Below are 17,317 nucleotides of genomic sequence, written 5' to 3'. Positions count from 1 at the left end.
GCCCACGCTGTGGCTTTGCTCTGGGTACAGATGGGTGAGGTGGAGCTAACAGTGGCCACTGCAGCTGTCACCCCCCAGAGAGGAGGCCGTCGGTCCACAGCTCCCTGTCCCTGTGCGTGCTACGGGCACCCGGGACCTGCACCTCCTTCTCGGGGTTGCTGGGTCATCACCTGCTTTACCTTGGCCACTCTGGAAGTTTCAGCTCTGTTGATTGACATCTGTCCATCAACTCTCCCCTCCCTACCCCACCAGCGTGCTCGTGGATCCCAAGATAGGCCCAGGGTTCACGCTCCCCTCAGTGTCCTAAACCACACGTGTGCCCTACATATTCAGAGGATGAGAACCAAGATTCAGAAAGACGCCATGGCCATGGGCCAGTTAATATCAAAAGCCTTGGACTTTTTGCGTGACTTCTGCCCAATGATTCCATTTCTAGAAATTTAGTTAGGAAAGCAACCACAGATGTAAACAAAGAACCATAAAAATAATTACGTTTACAATAGCAAACAATTAGAAGCAACCTAAATATCCAAAAAGATGGCTCTGAATAAACGGTCATTGATCAATTTGACAATCTATCACACAATCAAGACAGATTAGAAGACAGCAGGACTGTAAAATATGCAGGATATGTTGTTCTAGGAAGAAAAGGGTAACAAAAGCAATGTGCGCAGTATACATGACATTCACTTTGTCTCTAACAGAATGCATATGTGGCTAGGATATAGCCCTGTAAATAGGAGGTCACCGATTCTAAAATCCGGTACTACCAGGTTGGTGTGTCAGCAAGTGCCCAAGTCATGCTCCTTCAGCTCTCCCCAGTGACATGCCCAAGGGAAAGGGGAGAGGGAGAGATCCGCCCCAGAGGGAAGGAATATTTCATCACAGCTCTCTGACATTGTTTGGAATTGCATCTGTTCTAGATAATACAAAAAAGCAGACTGGCTTTTTAGGGTTTATTTTATTTTATGTATTTATTTATGTTTTGGTACTGGGGCTCAAACTCAGGACCTTGTGCTGCCGAGGCAGGTGAGGCACCACTGAACTAAATCCCCAGCCCTATTTTGTTTTTTTAGGACAATCTCATTATGTAGCCCAGGCAGGTCCCAAACTCTCAGTGATCCTCCTGCCTCTGCATCCTGAGTGCTGGGATCACAGGTGTGTGCCACCATGCCTGGCTTTAGGGTATGATATTGTCTTTAATTCTCTATATCTACTGTCACTTTCCTTCAGGGCCACCCTCCTTCCTTGGTGTGCCACTACTCCCCCACCTCCCATGTCCATGGAATTGCCAATCCCTGGCACATCCAAGTTACCCAGAATGTCAGGCGGAAGTAATGCCTGTGTGGAGAGAAAGGAAAAGGGCAGTGAAATCTGACCACTCCCCCTCACTTCCTAGGGAGAAAAGACAAAGCCAGAGCTCCAATCCACCTACCTCAAGACCAGTTGTCATCCTCTGGCCAGCCCAGCGTGATGGTAGTGAAAGGATCCACAAACAGACCGGGGTCATCGTACAGCTCTGCATGCCCTTTGTCTCTCTGCAGAGGAAGCAGCTGCTGGTGAGTGGCCCCCGTGGTTAGTGACCTCACTTAGGGGAGCTCTCCCAACCCATGAGTCACCGAGAGGGGCCATGGTGTGAGGAAGGGCCCAGCTGAGGCACTGGGTTCTCCTCACAGGGATGGAGTTGTCCCTCACTCGGGTCGCTGGGGAAGGGTCTTTCTGCCCAGGGTGGGCTCAGGGCCCACTGTGCACGGAACTGTGCTGAGGCCACTCTGGGCCAGGCCCTGTCCTTCCTGCCTGGAGATCTGGAAATAGAGACCAAGCCCCTGCCTGGAAGTTAGGCAGGAAAGAGCCACAGAAACTGACAAAACTCTGAGCTGTAACCATGCCATGGTAGAGCGCAGCCCAGGGAATCGTGAGAAGGTGGGAGAGGGAAGCAGGAGGTGAAGCCCAGCCAGAGCTCAGACTGTGGCCTCAGCCTGTTCCTAAGTCCCTGAGCATCCACTCCTCCGGGGGTTTGATTGTGTCTGACTGCCAGGGTTGCTGCGGATCCTGTCTGCAATCGCCCTGTCTGGCCGAGACAAGGCGTGCACAGCTGCTACCCTTTTGAACCAACAGTGGGGCCAGGGGATGTCTCCCTGGAGGACAAGCTCCCGGAACACCCCTGAGAAGGCGGCACAGGAAGCGCGTGGGTTCTGGGAAGGGGGTCGGAGTAAGCTCTGGTAGGACCTGTCCAGTAGCTCTCAGGGCCTCTTGCTCAGGCCTAGAGCTCTTGGCCCAGAATAGCGTGAGCTACTATGGTGGAGCACAAGCTCCAGAGCCTCTGGGAAAAGCCCAAGCTCCTGCCCAGGCATCCGGGGCATATCCAAGTGTCTGTCACTGCACCCCATTCAACACATATCCTAACTCTTCATTTCGTAATTCTTCTAGTTTGTCTGCCTCATCAGCAAGCTTCCTGAAGGCAGGGACCACATCCATTCACCACTGCCTCCCAGCCCCTAATGCCCCTTTGAATACTGTAGGTGGCTCGTAGTCTTTGCTACTGGATAAATGTGTACTGATCAATGTCAGCAGCAAGGAGTTTAAGACTCAGTCTCACTATAAAAACTGAATGGCATGTGCTTGTTTTCTTTTTGGTATTGTGTTTTATTTTTTAAATTAAAATTTTTTGTTGTTTTCTTTATGAAAGAGGGTTTCCCTATGTATTCAGGCTGGCCTTGAACTCATGGTGATCCTCCTGACTCAGCCTCCTGAGTGCTAGGATTAAAGGTTTGAGCCACCAGGTCTGACTTTGTTTGCTAAAATAAGCACTAAAAGCTACAAACCTCTTTAAGTACTGCATTAGGGCAGCCTATGAATTTGGATATATTATCCTCATCATTCAATTAGAAATATTTTCTAATTTCCTTTATGATTTCTTCCTTGACCCATTCATTTTTATACAAGTGTGCTGTTTAATTTCTAGGATGTCTGAGAGATATTTACATCTCCTGAATGGTTATTGTTGATTTACAGCATAATTCTTTGTGGTTAGAGGACATGATTCGTTTGATTTCAATCTTTCTGGGCCTCTTTTCAAATGGAAGAACACTTGGAGATTCTTAGTGCTTTGGTTATTGGGACCAACAAAACAAAACTCAGCACGGCACTTGGACATTGTTTTCTTTGCAAGGCTGTTTTTAGCAAGAGCCTTTTTTTTTTTTTTTTTTTTTGGTACCAGGTTCAAACTCGGGACCTTGTACTAGTGAGGTGGGCGGCAGAACCACTGAGCTAAATCCCCATCCCATGGGAGGCTGTTTTTAAAACATACTCACATTCTTTTTTTCAGCATTCATTCCAGAGCCTGGAAGGGGCTGTGAACACAGTAGGAATAGGTGTTAAGCTGTGGTGGAAAACCTCATGGCAGGTTATTAAGACAGCAGGACAGGCACAGGGGTTTGTGCCTGGGTTGCAGGCACCGGGGAGGCTGTGACAGTTAGTCTTGGTCGCTGACCACATTAGATCCAGGGCACCTAGAGGGGTGATTGTTATCAAGGGCCCTGACTAGTGAGGTTTGCCCTGAGGAGCTCGTGCAGGAATTGGCTATAGGAGCTGGGGCCTCACTGGAATAACTGGGTCACCTGGGCAGAAACTTGGGAACTATGTCGGCCCCTGTGCCCTGGTGTAGGGGAACAGAGCAAACATTCAGGTCGTAGGAAAACAGCTCCAAAGCAAAACCATCACACCCGGGCACCGATGCCTCTGCGGTAGTTATGGAAGAGCCAGCTGCCAGTACAGACAGAACAGGCTGTAGAGTGTGCCGAGTGAGCACATCTCTGTGCTGCCGGTGATGGGCTGCCAGCTGATGGGTGGGTCGGGAGCCCGGAACCTTGTAGCGCGTGTTCGTTTCCATGGTGTGAACGCCCCACCAGGGGGAATGGGGAGAGAGGGCCGGCTGCTGGGAGGCAGGCACAGCGCACCAGCCGCGTGTCCACAGCCTCTCACTGGCCTCTTCTGGCTGTGCTCACCTGGGCAGCCTATTCTTTCTCCACCTTATTTCCTCTGCTATGAGTGAGACTGAAGGCAGCCTGATTCTCAGGGCCGCAGGAGCACCGAGCGCTGTGCTGTGCCCCACTGCTTCACAGACACGACATTGATCAAGAATGCCTGAGGCTGGGGACTTCTTTCCGTGGTGCCGCGCCTGCTGGAAAGCACAAGGTCTCGAGTTTGATCTCCAGTACCCCCCCCAAAAAAGAAAAAAAACGCCTTTAATCCCAGCACTCAGGAGGCTGAGGCAGGAGAATTCCCTCAAGCTGGAGACCACCTTGGCCTATATAGTGAGTTCAAGGCCAGCCTGGATGACATGGCAAGACCCTGTCTTAAAACAAAACAGGCCCATGCTAAGGTGCCAGCTAGAGAGCTCTCTTAACTTTAAGATGGAAAACAGATGACATCAAGGGAAATAGTTGCTGCCTCTGCTCCTATGACAAATTACCTCAGGGGCTTCTGCAAACTTAATGAACTTCTGGCCTCAGATCCCACCCGTGGAAAAGGAGGGCTGTGGACAGCAGAGTGGACGCGCGACAGCGCTTTCCCCATGCAGGCCCTGACCTTCGGTGCCGCCTCCCTGGGACTAGTTTCTCTCTTGCCTCTCCACCCTGGTTTGGGTGGAGCTGAGCCTTCACAGGCCCACCTGGGTGCACCCGTGACCCTGGGGCAACGCATCGGAGCACCAGGTCCCAGTGGTCAGCAGCACTGGGTGAGGACCAGATGAGGAGCCCCAGACCTGTGCTGCAGATCCCCAGCGAGGCTGCTCTCTCTCCTCGGGATGAGGACCAGACCTGGGCCATCTTGGTACCACTGGGGAAGAAAGAATCAGGGAAGGGGGAGCCAGCGCAGAACCATGGAGGGAAAGAAAGGCTCAGCTTTCTGAAGACGCTAGTGATGGATCCAGCCGTGCTTAGGGTGAACCCGTCCCCTGAACTTTTCCTTCTATGAGCTGCTCAAATTTCCTTCTGATTCAAGCCTGTTTGACTGCTTTCCTGTCCCTTGCTGCCCAGAGTCCCTGAAGGCTCGCTCCAGGTGAACTCGGAGCCCTGCGATGGCCACTGACAGCTAGCGGCTCAGTCACCTGTCACTGCCACCTCCCCTGGCATCCAGAGCCCACCTCGTCCACAGCGCCTGAAAAGCCACACAGCTGCTTTCCCAGCATCCCTCAAGGTCAGCCACAGGGTCTTCCCTGGCCAGGAAGGAAGACTGTCCCCAAATACGAAGAAGGGCCCAGGAGGAAGCGTGCTGGGCTGACCGCAGCATCTGGAATGGCAGCCACCATCTGGATCCTCAAGGAACAAAGACTAAACAAAGCCAGAGCTCAAGGGTGATACAGCAGAAAGGCAGACTGACCCTGGGTCCCACTACATCAACCCTGGAGCTTCTTATCTCTTAGCTGCATATGATGTGAGAAAAGAAAGCACTGAACTTCAGGCCACTTAGGGTGGACTTTCTGTTCCATGCAGCCTGAAGCATCATAACGAATACAAACTCCCCTGCCTCCCAATTCCAGGTCGGTGTTGAATGCTTTAGCATAGTTAGCTGTCCCTGGGCATCTGCAGGGAACTGGTTCCAGAATCCCCCACCCCACCACTCTGGGAGGCTGAGGCAGGAGGATCTGAGTCCAGCCTGGACAACTTAGCAACTTAGTGAAACTCTGTCTCCAAAGAAAAAATAAAAATAAGAAAGAAAGAAAGAAAAGAAAAGAATTCTCATGCATACCCAAATTCAGGCTGCTGAAATCCCTCATACAAAATGGAATAATATTTTGCATATAACTTATGCATACAATCCTTTCTTTCTCCCTCTCTCTTTCTCTTTCTCTCTCTCTCTCTCTCTCTCTCTCTCTCTCTTTCTTTTGCTCTGAGAAATGGAGCCCAGTGCTCTCACATGCTAGGCAAACACTACCACTGAGCTACACCCCCAGCCCAACCTGTATACTTTAAATCACTTCTAGATTATTTATGATATCCCAAGCAATGTAAATGCTATATAAATAGTCGGTATCCTTTATGTTTAGAGAACAGAGACAAGAAAAAAGTCCATGCATGTTCAGTACAGATGCAATATTTCCTAATGTTTTTGATCACTGCAGAGAATTCTGAGTGTCTGCAGAACACAGTGTGCATTTTGGTGCCCTTTGTGAAGGGCATCGCAGGAGATCTTGTGCAGTGCCCTGGACGCGTGGTCCTGGCAGCAGAGACTCCTTGCCTGTGACCATGACACTTCCCATCTCCAAGCTCAAGTTGGAGAAGGCACTCCTCACCAACACAGTGACCAGAAAGGTGCCTGCAACTCGAAGGCCAAAGGCGCAGCTATGGTGTCGTCATGACAATTGTCCCTACATGGCTGGTCCAGTCCACGCAGAAGATAGAACATAAAGCTTTCACTCTCCCAACTTTGAGTGCACACCTGCTGTACACCAGGCACAGGGCAAGTCCTGGGGACACAGAAGTGGAGTCTCTGTCCCCCAAGCACCTTATTGTTAAGGAGAAACATGGACAGGAAGTGCCACGTCATGATAGGAGCTGGCACAGGGGCACTGTGGGCATGGCATGGGGTCATCTCAACCTCAGAAGGGAAAGAAATGATTCATAGGATGCAATGAGGGCTGGAGCTGAACATGGAAGGACAAGTAGGTGCTTGTTACTGGCTGGCTGATGGGAGGCACTGCTCGGTCTCGGGAGCCCTAGAAGTGGCTTCAAGCATCTGCTGGGCTGAGAGGCCAGGCCAGCAAGGCCTAGCCAGCACCTCCACATGCAAATGCCCCTGACCTAGCCCCATCCATTCCCTCCCTCCAGCCCCTGCTCCCCCAGAGTCACCCAAATCTGCTGGTCTTAGGGAGAGAAGTCTATTAATCACCCAAGAGTGAGTACGAAAGTCCCGGAACATGCGCACTTTTGTCCATCAGTAAGGGCTAAGCTTCCCCCACTGGAACTCTCATGGGGGTGGTGGGGCAGAGCCCCCAGACAGGTGGCTCACAGCACTGTGCTGCCTGTGTTCCAGTTTCCACAGACTCTGGATTCTGCCTGCTCCAAGCTGACCTTTGTTACTTGGCAAAGTTGCAGTGGTTTTCTCTAGTTTATGGTCCCTGCTGCTGTCTCTTGTCAGGTCCCTGGCTGAGTATCACCCCTTTCCTGGCACAGCTCTGAGATCAGCAGGAGCTGCAGGGAGGGTTTTGGGAGGGCAGGAACTCTCGCCACTTCCTGTCTGCTGAGCTCATCACACTGCCCTTCAGAGCTCCCAGCCCCTTCTGATTAAAAGCAGGTGTGTGCTGTGCCCTCCCCTGGTTGGTGCTCGCCCATCTATCCTCACCCAGCATCATCCTGACTCTTCCTTTCCTGTCCCCTCTCCACCACCTTTCAGTTTGACTCCCCACCGCCCCCTCCCACTGCATGGACTGTAGTTTCCCCTCCAACATCCCTGACAAAGAGTGTCCAGTGCCACACATCAGAAGTGCCAAAGCTGAGAAGCCCTGCAGCTTGGTGACCTTACTTGGAGACCCAGGACACACTGGCAGGACCCAGGGCACCAATCAGAAAGGGAAGAGGAGGGAGGGTTGGAAGGGCAGCTACCAACCCCAAGTACCTTCAACGGGAAGTGCCACCTGGTGAGTCCCAGATGGCTCCCTGAAGCTCTCTTCCTCATGGGAGAAGCTGGCATTGAGTCCTGTCACCTCAAAGGTCAGCCCCTCCAGGGTGCCATGAGCCACGGAGTTGTTGGTCAACAGGTCCTGTCCAAGCTCCACTTGGGTAGAACCCCAGGAGGCCTGCAGCCCCGACAGTTGCTCCACCAGCTGGATAGAGAGGTTCTGGGAGGGCGCAGAGCTGGAGCTGTTGCTTCGGGCATGGATCTCCAGGCATTGCCGCCCAGGGCCCAGCAGGTCCTGAGTGTCTCCATCCAGGGTCAGGTTGTAGGGCAGAGCGCCCCACTGGAGTCCTGGTGGTGGACTCAGCCAGGGTTATGTTACCCAAGAGCACAGTGTAAGTCACCCCTGTTCCTGGGTGGGCTAAGAGGAATGGAAGAACGTTGTGACAGTCATGCAGTTGGTTGTCCTGTGATGGTCCAGACTCAAGTTCTGATGTCACATAGACATAAATACAGATATAAAGAAATGCAAGGATAGATCACCACCGCAACCCACCCCTCTGCGTTAACACTGATGATCCCTGAGTTTTGAGTTAAGAAGTGATTTTTTTTCCTTTTTGTGTCCTCTCTGCCCATTTACATATTCTAATTTATTTACATATACCATGAATGCGTTACCCTTGGGCCTAGCAGTTTTGGGTTTCTGTGGTGTGTGTGTGTGTGTGTGTGTGTGTGTGTGTGTGTTTCCCCCACTGGGATTGAACCCAGGCCCTTCGCATAAAGCTACATCCCTAGCCCTTTATTTTATTTTATTTTGAGACTGAGTCTCACTAAGTCACTAAGTTGCCCAGGCTGGCCTGGAACTTGTGATCCTCGGCCTTGACCTCCTAAGTTCTGGGATTACAGCTGGACCTAAAAGTTTTTAACAGAAAACACTAGAGCATTTTGTTAATAGTGATACCCTTGTGGGAGGCAGCAGAGAAAGCAGCATCTGTGAGGGGTGGGCTGATTTGTACGCATGGAAAGGAGCCTCCAGGCTTGTTTAGGGCAGGAGCTGGGCATTTCCTTCTGCCTCCCCCAACAACTGCCCAGACCTGCCCTCAAGGGACAGCCTGTGCTCCAAAGGGGGAGGCTTGCTTCCAGTTCGAAGATGGTTGTCCCAACGGGGTGCTGAATATTGTGGTTGCCTCTTAGTCTGATTTACACCAAAAGATTAGGATTCTTTTCAGTAGAGGCCAAGCTACTGTTTTATTTGATGATGGTGACAATGATGGTGGTGGTGATGTTGGTAACGTAAGCCCCAGGAGAACACGGTCCCTACCTTTCATGTTTACTGTTACGTGCCCTGCACCTGGCCGAGAGTTGGTGCTCAGTTATATTTGTAGAATAAATAAATACAGGAAGGGTTATTTTAAATTTCCCCAAGAGCACCAACAAGCCGACAAGAACAGAAAAGACCCCTATGAGCCCTGTGTCAAAGCCCATCATAATGCCATTACAATAGTCCAAGAGCAAGGCTCTAGGTGGTCAGCAAGGTCCAGCTGATCCACTTCCTTACTTCCACAGCCCTAGCTACCCTGGTTACATCAACAGGCCCCATCCAGATCTCAGACTGGATCTGTGGCTCATCAAAGGATGCTGCCTTGGCTAAGGACACGTTGTAGCCAAGAAGGTCTCTGTTGGGAGGAGGGATGATATTTAAAATAGTACATGAAATTGTGTGAGCACCAACCAATTAGAATAGATCTCTCTGAGGAATCAGGTGGACACTCTGGCCAATCAAAATGAATTCTGTGACAAATTAGTATGGATGCCATGACCAATCAAAATGAGTGCTGTGACCAATCAGAAAAGAGGCCATAACCAATCAGAATGGACACCTGAACCATTCAAAATAGATACAATAACCAATCAGAATGCCCCTGTGACCAATTAGAAATGACACTGTGACCAATCAGAATAGACCCTGTTCATAATAGCTGGTATGGGAGAAAGAGTGTGTACAGCTGAACATTAGCCCTGACTGAGAGCAACATGGCTGTGTCAAGCTGATGTATGCTCCCTGGGCCCTACCTCATCCTATTCAAATTCTCCCAACAGGCGGTGGTGTGGAAGTTCTTGAGATGGGACTGTGAGCATCCAAAGCAGGGCTTAGAGAGTCTGGGAGCTCCCACTGGCTTGCTGGTCATGTGGCTTAGGGGACTTTTCTGAACCTTTCTGTGCCACCATTTCTTTATCCATAATGTGGAGACAGTGCTAGTGTGTACTGAGTGAGCTAGCATAGGAAAAGCACTTAGAATAGTGTGTGGCACACAGAGGTGCTAAAGAAATGATAGCTTGAAACCAATTTGGGCCAAGGGAAGTGGTGCTCTGCATGTCATCCCAGCACTTGGGAGGCTGAAGCAGGAGGATCACCATGAGTTCAAGGCCAGCCTGGGGTAGGTAATGAGTTCAAGGCCAGCCTGAACTGCATAGCAAGACTTTGTCTCAAATGAAACAAAACAAAAAATAACTAACTCAATGCATGATCAGTGTTATTAATTATTAAATCTTGGGCATTAGCTGGATAGACTTGAGGAAATGAAGGACTCCACAGTTTGTCTCCACCTGCCAGATTCTGCAAACTCACCTGCATCAAGCTCCACCTGAATCCACAGAAGGTCCCCAAAGACAACCCTGCAGAGAGGGCCAGCTTCTGAGCTGGACAGGTGGGGGCACCCAGTGACGCTGAGCCTCTCCATCTTGTCTAGTAGCATCACTTGCTTCTGAGCTGTCACATGCCACTCACTGCTTGTGCACTCAGCAAACACAGTGAATTCTCCGGGGCACACGAACTGGTGCCTCACGGTGCTGGACAAGCTGCTGGGCACAGCTGGAATCATTAGGCTCCCTGGGGATGCCTGAGCACACATGTTCACACCTGCATTCACACTGCCCCTGCTCTGCAAAGATTAAAGATGAAGAGAAGATGCTGCCTGCCCACGCCCTGCTCTCAGCACTGGGGGAGCTTCCGATGAGACGTCTCAGAGCAGAAGAGGGGTAGAAAGAGCTCTGATCAGGAAGGGCAGTGGGTGTCAGCTGCAAGTCCCTGCTCTGCTACTTTCTCCTTTGTGGCTCACAAGAAAACCTCTCTCTGTTCCCTGCTCATCTGTGAAATACTGTACCTCAGACCACCTCTCTCTGCCTAATGTCCCCATCTGTAAGATGGAATCCAGTTCTAGACATACAAAGTTTTATTTTTAATTATTTGGTTTTTTGAGCCAGAGTTTCACTATGTATTCCAGGCTATCCTTGATCTCACTATGTAGCCCAGGCTGGCCTTGAACTTATGGCGATCCTCCTGCCTCGGCCTTCCTAATGCTGGCATTACAGGTGTGCACCACCACACCCAGCTCATTTTGTTTTGCAGTCTCCTTTGTCTCTTAGCTTTGACCCAAGGATAGCCCAAATCATGAGATGTTCAGTGGGTAAAGAGAGCAGAAATCCCAGGAGAAGGCCCATCTGTGCAGGGAGAAAGGGGGACCTGGTAGCCTGAGAGGACAAGGGGAGGCTCCGTTTTGCTGTGTTTCTCTTGTTCCTCTCCTGGCCTTGACCCAAGCTGTCCCCTCTCCCAGAGCTGCACTGGAAGACAGGATGATGCAGACACTTCCATCCCCAAGAGAGAGCCCATCTTTCTGTCCAGGGCAGCCACAAAGAGGGAACTCTTGTCGGAAAATGCACAGAGGAGTGCTGTAGAGAAAAGGATTCTCTGTGAATCAGTGCGAACCATGAGCTCCTCCCCAAGCACACACATGCAGCACAGACCCCTGGCAACAGCTCAGGCTTTGGGAGCTGAGTGACAGCACTCAAGCTGTGTGAACCTGAGCCACGCCCAGAGTGCTGCCTGCGTGGTGATAGCCCCTCTGAAAACCAAACCAACATGGAAGGCAAGTCAGATGTGTGCTCTGGACCTACCTGGCTGGCTGCATGTTCACAGAGATATGTTTAAAGATCAGGCCCAGAATCTCAGAACATTCTCTTCAGATCATTCAGAACACAATCCAAAACTACTTGACACACTGAGAACCGGGAAAGTAGGATCAGACTTCCAGGGAACATGTGACCGGTAGGTGGTCAGCCCTGAGATATGAGATGATGGCATCAGCAGAGGAAGACTGTAAGGTAATTGTCACGTGGTGTCAACTTGACTTGAGTAACTAAACTGCCCAGGAGATTGTAAGCCCTGGGTGTTCGGTGGATGACTGACAGGTAGGGCAGCAAACTGAGCAAGGAAGACACATCCTGGATGAGGGTGGCACCAACCAATACATTTGTAGCTTGGACAGAATGAAAAGGGAGAGAAGAAAGTGTCTTCCTTTTTTGGAGGAGCTCTGGTCCTCTCCATTGGCTGTGGACATTGGTCTCCAGTTCCTTCAGCTTTCCAGTGCAGACCCTTCAGTCTCCCAACATGGATTCTTCAGCCTTCTGACACAGACTCCCACTGATGACTCTACCGTGAGCTTCCAGGTCTTCAACCTTCCAGTGCTCCTGGATCCTCTGGCTCTTCAGGGCAGACACCCATTGTGGTTTCTTCCACCTCTGATCCTGCAGGTGCCCAATGAGACTTTTCTGCCTTGGAGCCTGTAATCCTACCTAATGAATCCCTTTGTTTAGTTTTACACATTTTATATTGGCTCCATTTTTCTATAGAACCCTTGCTGCTACAATGAGATAAAGGCAAACCCTTACCAAACGAGTAATAAAACAGACATTTTCAGCAGAGAAACAAACTATAAAAAAGACCAGATGGAATTTTTAGAAAGGAAAAGCAATAACTGAAATAAAACATTCACTAGGTGGGTTCAATAGTAGAATAGAGATGAAATAGAGAAAAGTCAGTGAACTTGAAGATATATCAAGATAAATGATCCTATCTAAAGAACAGAAAAATCGTTAATATTTTTAAATGGCAAAGGGTGTCAGGTAACTGTACAGCAAAAAAAAAAAAAAATCAAAAAAATCTATCCTTTGTGTCACTGGAGCACCAGAGAGGGAGAAAAGATTGGAGTAGAAAAATGTAATTTGAAGAAATAGTGGGAGGAAACTTTTCAACTTTGATAAAAGACATATATGTCCAGATTTAAGAAGTTCAGTGAGCCCAAAACATGGAAAAAATTTAAAGAAAATCTATAATAATCAAACTGCTAAAAACACAAGGCAGGGGGGAAAATCTTGAAAATAGTGGGACACTCCCCATCCCTTAAAAGGCATGTTACAGGAATTTGAGTGACTTTAAGTTTCCCATCAGAAGCCATGGAGATTGGAAGACAGTTAAACAACATTTTTAAACAGCTGAAAGAATAGAACTGTCCACACAGAATTCTATATCCAGCAAAAATATCCCTTTTAGGAAATAAGACAAAATGAGATATCCTCAGGAAAATGAAGATAATTTGTTGCTAGAAAATCTATGGCAAAAAAAACTAATAGAAGTACTTTCAGCTGAAGGGAAATAATACCAGAGTATCTGGAACCTCAACAATGGAGAAAGAGCACAAAAAATGGTGAATATCTGGGTAAATGTTTAGACTATTTTTCTTCTCCCAAATTCTTTCAAACACATGGCTATTGAGCAGCATTTTCAGAGCACAAACAGTAACAGCTGTAATTTAAAGGAGGGTGGGTAGAGGGGCCTATATGTTGGTAAAGCTTCAGTATTTGACCTGAAGTGGTAAAGAGTCAACTCTGAGTAAATTGTGAAAGGTTAGGTATGTATGTATAGTCTAAGCCCCGAGCAACCACTAAAGAGTAATGCAAAGAGATCTAGCCAAAAGCCAATAGATAAGTTAGGACGGAATGCTAAAAATAGTTAAATAACCCAAAAGAAGTCAGGAGAGGTGAGCAGAGGAAAAAAAACAGAGGGGGCAAACAAAAAATAAAAAATTATATTAGCCATTATATTAATTGTTAATGGTCTGAACACATCAATGGTTATGCCGATTAAATCTTTAAAAACCAAGACCCAACTGTATACTGCCTTTGAGAAGTCCACTTTAAGCATAATGACATAACTAGATTAAAATAAAAGGATGCGAGGTAGAACAGCAAACACTTAATATCAGAAATGCAGATTTAAGAACAAGGAAACAGTAACTCTCTATGGAAATGAAAGGATATTTTGAATAGCAAAAGCCAGTCTGTCTTTCAGTGATCTCTCTGGAAGAAATAGTTTGTTCCATTCTTGAACTCTGATGTCAACCGGAATTGCCCAGTACTAAAAGGCAGAGAAATAAATCTTTCCTGATTTTTCTCCCAGAGATCTCACCCAAAGGAGGAGACTGCAAGGTGGTTTTAGAAACTGCTTCCAGCACAGGGAGAGGTGCTCAGAACATAAAGAAATAGAGACAACGTAAAAATTCACACTATGAATTTATGACCCAGCCATTCCCATCTTACATATAAACCTGATAGGAACATGTACATTTATGTGCCAAGACATACTAGAATGTTCGTGGCAGCACAGTTTGTCATAGCCAAAAATGAGACACCATCCAAATGCTTATCGACTCGATTAGTCAGCTTTCCCACAACACCTGATACCCACAATTTAAAGGTGGAAAGATTTGATTTAGTTCATGGTTTCAGGAGATTCAGTCCATGGTCTGCTGGCTCCATGGCAGGAACATTATGGCGGAAGGGTGTGGCAGAGCAAAGCTGCTTAGTTCATGGTGTCTGGAAGCAGAACAGGGGAACAGTGCCAGAGAGTAATGGGCCAGAGACCAGATATAGTCCCCAAGGTCACACCTATATGACCCTGCTGGACATAACCAAGAGTATGCTTTACTAATCTGCCAGGCTTTCTTAATGCAGTGAAGTTGACAAGTCAGGATTTATGGTCACACTGACACTAGAATGGATAAGTAAACTGGTGCTCATTCACAAAATAGAATGTTATACAGCAATGAGAAAATTATACACAATATCCATTAATCCTAAAAGTAATGTGTAGTAGAAGCCAGACACAAAGAATATATGCTTTATGACTCCATTTGGATAAATCTCAAATACAGGTTACACTCACCTATGATGTTAGGAAATTAGGATAGTGCTTATCCTTGTGGTAGGAAGCTGGGAGGGGACTGAGAGGGATTTGGGGGAAGCAGGTTATGTTTGTTTCTTTGCTTTGCTTTGCCTTGACTCATTCTCTCTCTCTCTCTCTTTCTCTTGTCTCTATCTTTCTTTTGTGACACTCTTACTGTGTAGCTCAGGCTGAACTTGAACTCATGGTGATCCTCCTACCTTAGCCTCCTGAATGTTGGGATTACAGACACGAGCCTCTGTGGCTGGCCATGTTTGTTTCTTGATCAGGGTGCTGGTTACATGTGTGTATTCATTGTGTAAAAATGAATCAGGTGTTTCTTTGTATGCATTTTTCTGTACATATGTTGTACTTCAATAAAAAGTTGGAAAATTAGTTGGAAACCCCATTGCTCTCTGGTTTGCATTCACTGCTGGAATATTTGCCTTTAATGGGATGCAACTTTTCCTTGAAAAGAAAGTGGAGAAGAAAGCTCACATTTCTGTTCTTTGCTCATAACGTCCGACTTTGATAGTGTCATAGTCTGTCATTTTGCTATGTCACCGACAAGGCATCAACTAGGTTGGCGGACAAAGCCACCTGACCAAGTCAGGAACTGTGGTGGAGGGGAAAGGTGGGTAACCAGAAATGTGTCATCCCAGGGGCCCACCGGGTACCTGCATGACCTCAGCTGAGCTCCTGAGCCTCCCTTCACTGGTCCACAGAATGAGCACAGACCATGCTCAGCTGGATTGTTATAAAGTTTAAAGGAGAAAATGACTGAAAAGTATCTGGCGTGTGATAACCCAAATACTGCAGCTTTCTGTATAATAGGGTACCATTGTGTGCCATCTAGCCTACTAAGACAAAAGCATTATGCACTTTTAGGTAATAATATAATAGGAAGAGCTGCCCATTTTTTAGAATCATCTCTGCTAGTTGTTCTCTTCTTTATAGTGTTGTATATTCCTTAAAATCATTCAGTGAGTCCTAGCAACACTGGTAATAATTAACTGTATGGATTGCACCATTCCCAGGCCTAAAATGTTTTCCTTTCTCCTTGGTAGTGGATGCTGTGATATGGTGCAAGGCCAGACACCATCCTTCCAGACCAAGGCACATGTCCCTGCATCCCCAAGAAGCCCCTTGATTGCTGGGACCTGCCTCACCCAAGGCAACAGCCCTCTCTGGGACACCGTGCAGACAAAACCGTGCAAGGTCCCTGCGGCCACCCAGCCCCTGTTGCTACGCTTCCCAGTCTGACTTGCCTCTCTCTCCTCCATCTGACTCCCCAGCGCCCCGCATTCTGAATCAGTCTTCTTTTTTCCCCCCTGCATCTGCAGCTCCTGCCTTGTAATTCCCCTTGTAATTCCGTCCCTCTCCAAAGGATTTCAGCTGGGGAGTCACCTTCCATCTCCTTCCTTTGTGCCTCCCAGTGGCTGGTGAACATCTAGGTCACCCTAAGGCTTCTGTTGTGTTGTGACAGTTAGAGAGAAGGACAGTTTCCCAACAAGTCCCCACCTTTAAAACAGCTGCGGCCCAGGCAGTTCTGGACAGAAACGGTGTCCATTCTCAGATCTGCCGGTAGGTGGCGCTTAGTTACTCAACTCGGGATTTAGTCCTGTTTCACCTTGTGTAAATTGTCCCATAGGCCCCTAGTGCAGTCTCAGAAGTGCAGGTTTTTCACCGCAGAGGAGCAAAGCAGCCCACCGTGCAAACGAACACGAGGCATAGAGAATGCAAGGCGAGATGCAGCTCCTAAAGGAAAATCCTCCTACTTGGGTCCAGCTGCACTTGAGTTTGGAGCCTGCCTCTCGGCTCGAGGATGTACCAACAATAGATCTAAAGGGACTGATTTTTATTTTTTTGAGACAGGGTCTTGCTATGCATTTCAGGCTGGCCTTGAACTCTCTACGGAGCCCAGGCTGTAATCGAACTCACAGCAATCCTCCTGCCTCAGCCTCCTGAGTGCTGGGACTACAGGCATGTGCTACCACACCCAGCAGGAGGGTCCAACTTTAAAATCTCTAGCCCTTTGGCTAAGGAAGAGTTAAGCAAAGGTAGACGTCTGTACACATGAAAAGCACCATGTCATTTGCTTCTGTTTACTTAGAATCCCCTTTCCACATTATAGCTGGAGTGTGGGGGCTGCAAGCACTGATAAGAAAGCAGCAGAAACAGCTCCCCACGTCCATCACAGTGGTGGAAGAAGCCAGGTGCATGGCTTCAAGGTCCATTGAGTCCTTAAAGTAGAAACTGGATGACTTGGGTGGGTGATGGTGGAGGAGGTGCACCATCTTTTAAAACAGAAAAAATTCTAGTGGCTCTTGCTCAGGGCAAACACACAGAAAGAGCGAATGTAAAGCACTGTTTATTGTTTCTCTCAGAGTTTAATCAAATAGAAAACTCCACAGTGTAGTATGACAAACAGCCCATCTGGAATGGACAGAGTTTAGCATCTCATGCTGTCGGCTTCTGTGTGAAAGCATGGTTTATTTATCAATGTAAAGTCCTCCTGTAACTAAAGCTCTTAGCAGGCTGCACAACCATCAGTTTCGACTGTGCCAAACTCAGGTAGTACAGAATGAAGGGGAGGAGCTGAAGGATTGTATAACTTAGCACCCATTGATGTCTTTATAAAAT

At 48.2% G+C, this 17,317-nt stretch overlaps 1 protein-coding gene across 1 annotated transcript in view; it reads right to left on the bottom strand.

Moving 5' to 3' along the window:
- The window catches only part of Pkd1l3 (polycystin 1 like 3, transient receptor potential channel interacting), a 71,593-nt gene that overhangs the window by 37,471 nt on the left and 16,805 nt on the right, over positions 1–17,317 (bottom strand). Inside the window, 6 exon segments of the mRNA XM_087190027.1 lie at positions 1,317–1,341; positions 1,444–1,556; positions 6,167–6,318; positions 7,618–7,969; positions 7,971–8,029; positions 10,247–10,476. Of these exon segments, the coding sequence (XP_087046153.1) occupies positions 1,317–1,341; positions 1,444–1,556; positions 6,167–6,318; positions 7,618–7,969; positions 7,971–8,029; positions 10,247–10,476 (931 nt within the window).

This window comes from Heterocephalus glaber, unplaced genomic scaffold (genome assembly GCF_053883595.1).
Source record: "Heterocephalus glaber isolate CG9 unplaced genomic scaffold, H.glaber_assembly_v1.0 deba00000071, whole genome shotgun sequence".
NCBI classification, from domain to species: domain Eukaryota; kingdom Metazoa; phylum Chordata; class Mammalia; order Rodentia; family Bathyergidae; genus Heterocephalus; species Heterocephalus glaber.
Note: the sequence above shows the minus strand (reverse complement) of the source record. Positions and strands in the feature narration are given on the sequence as shown.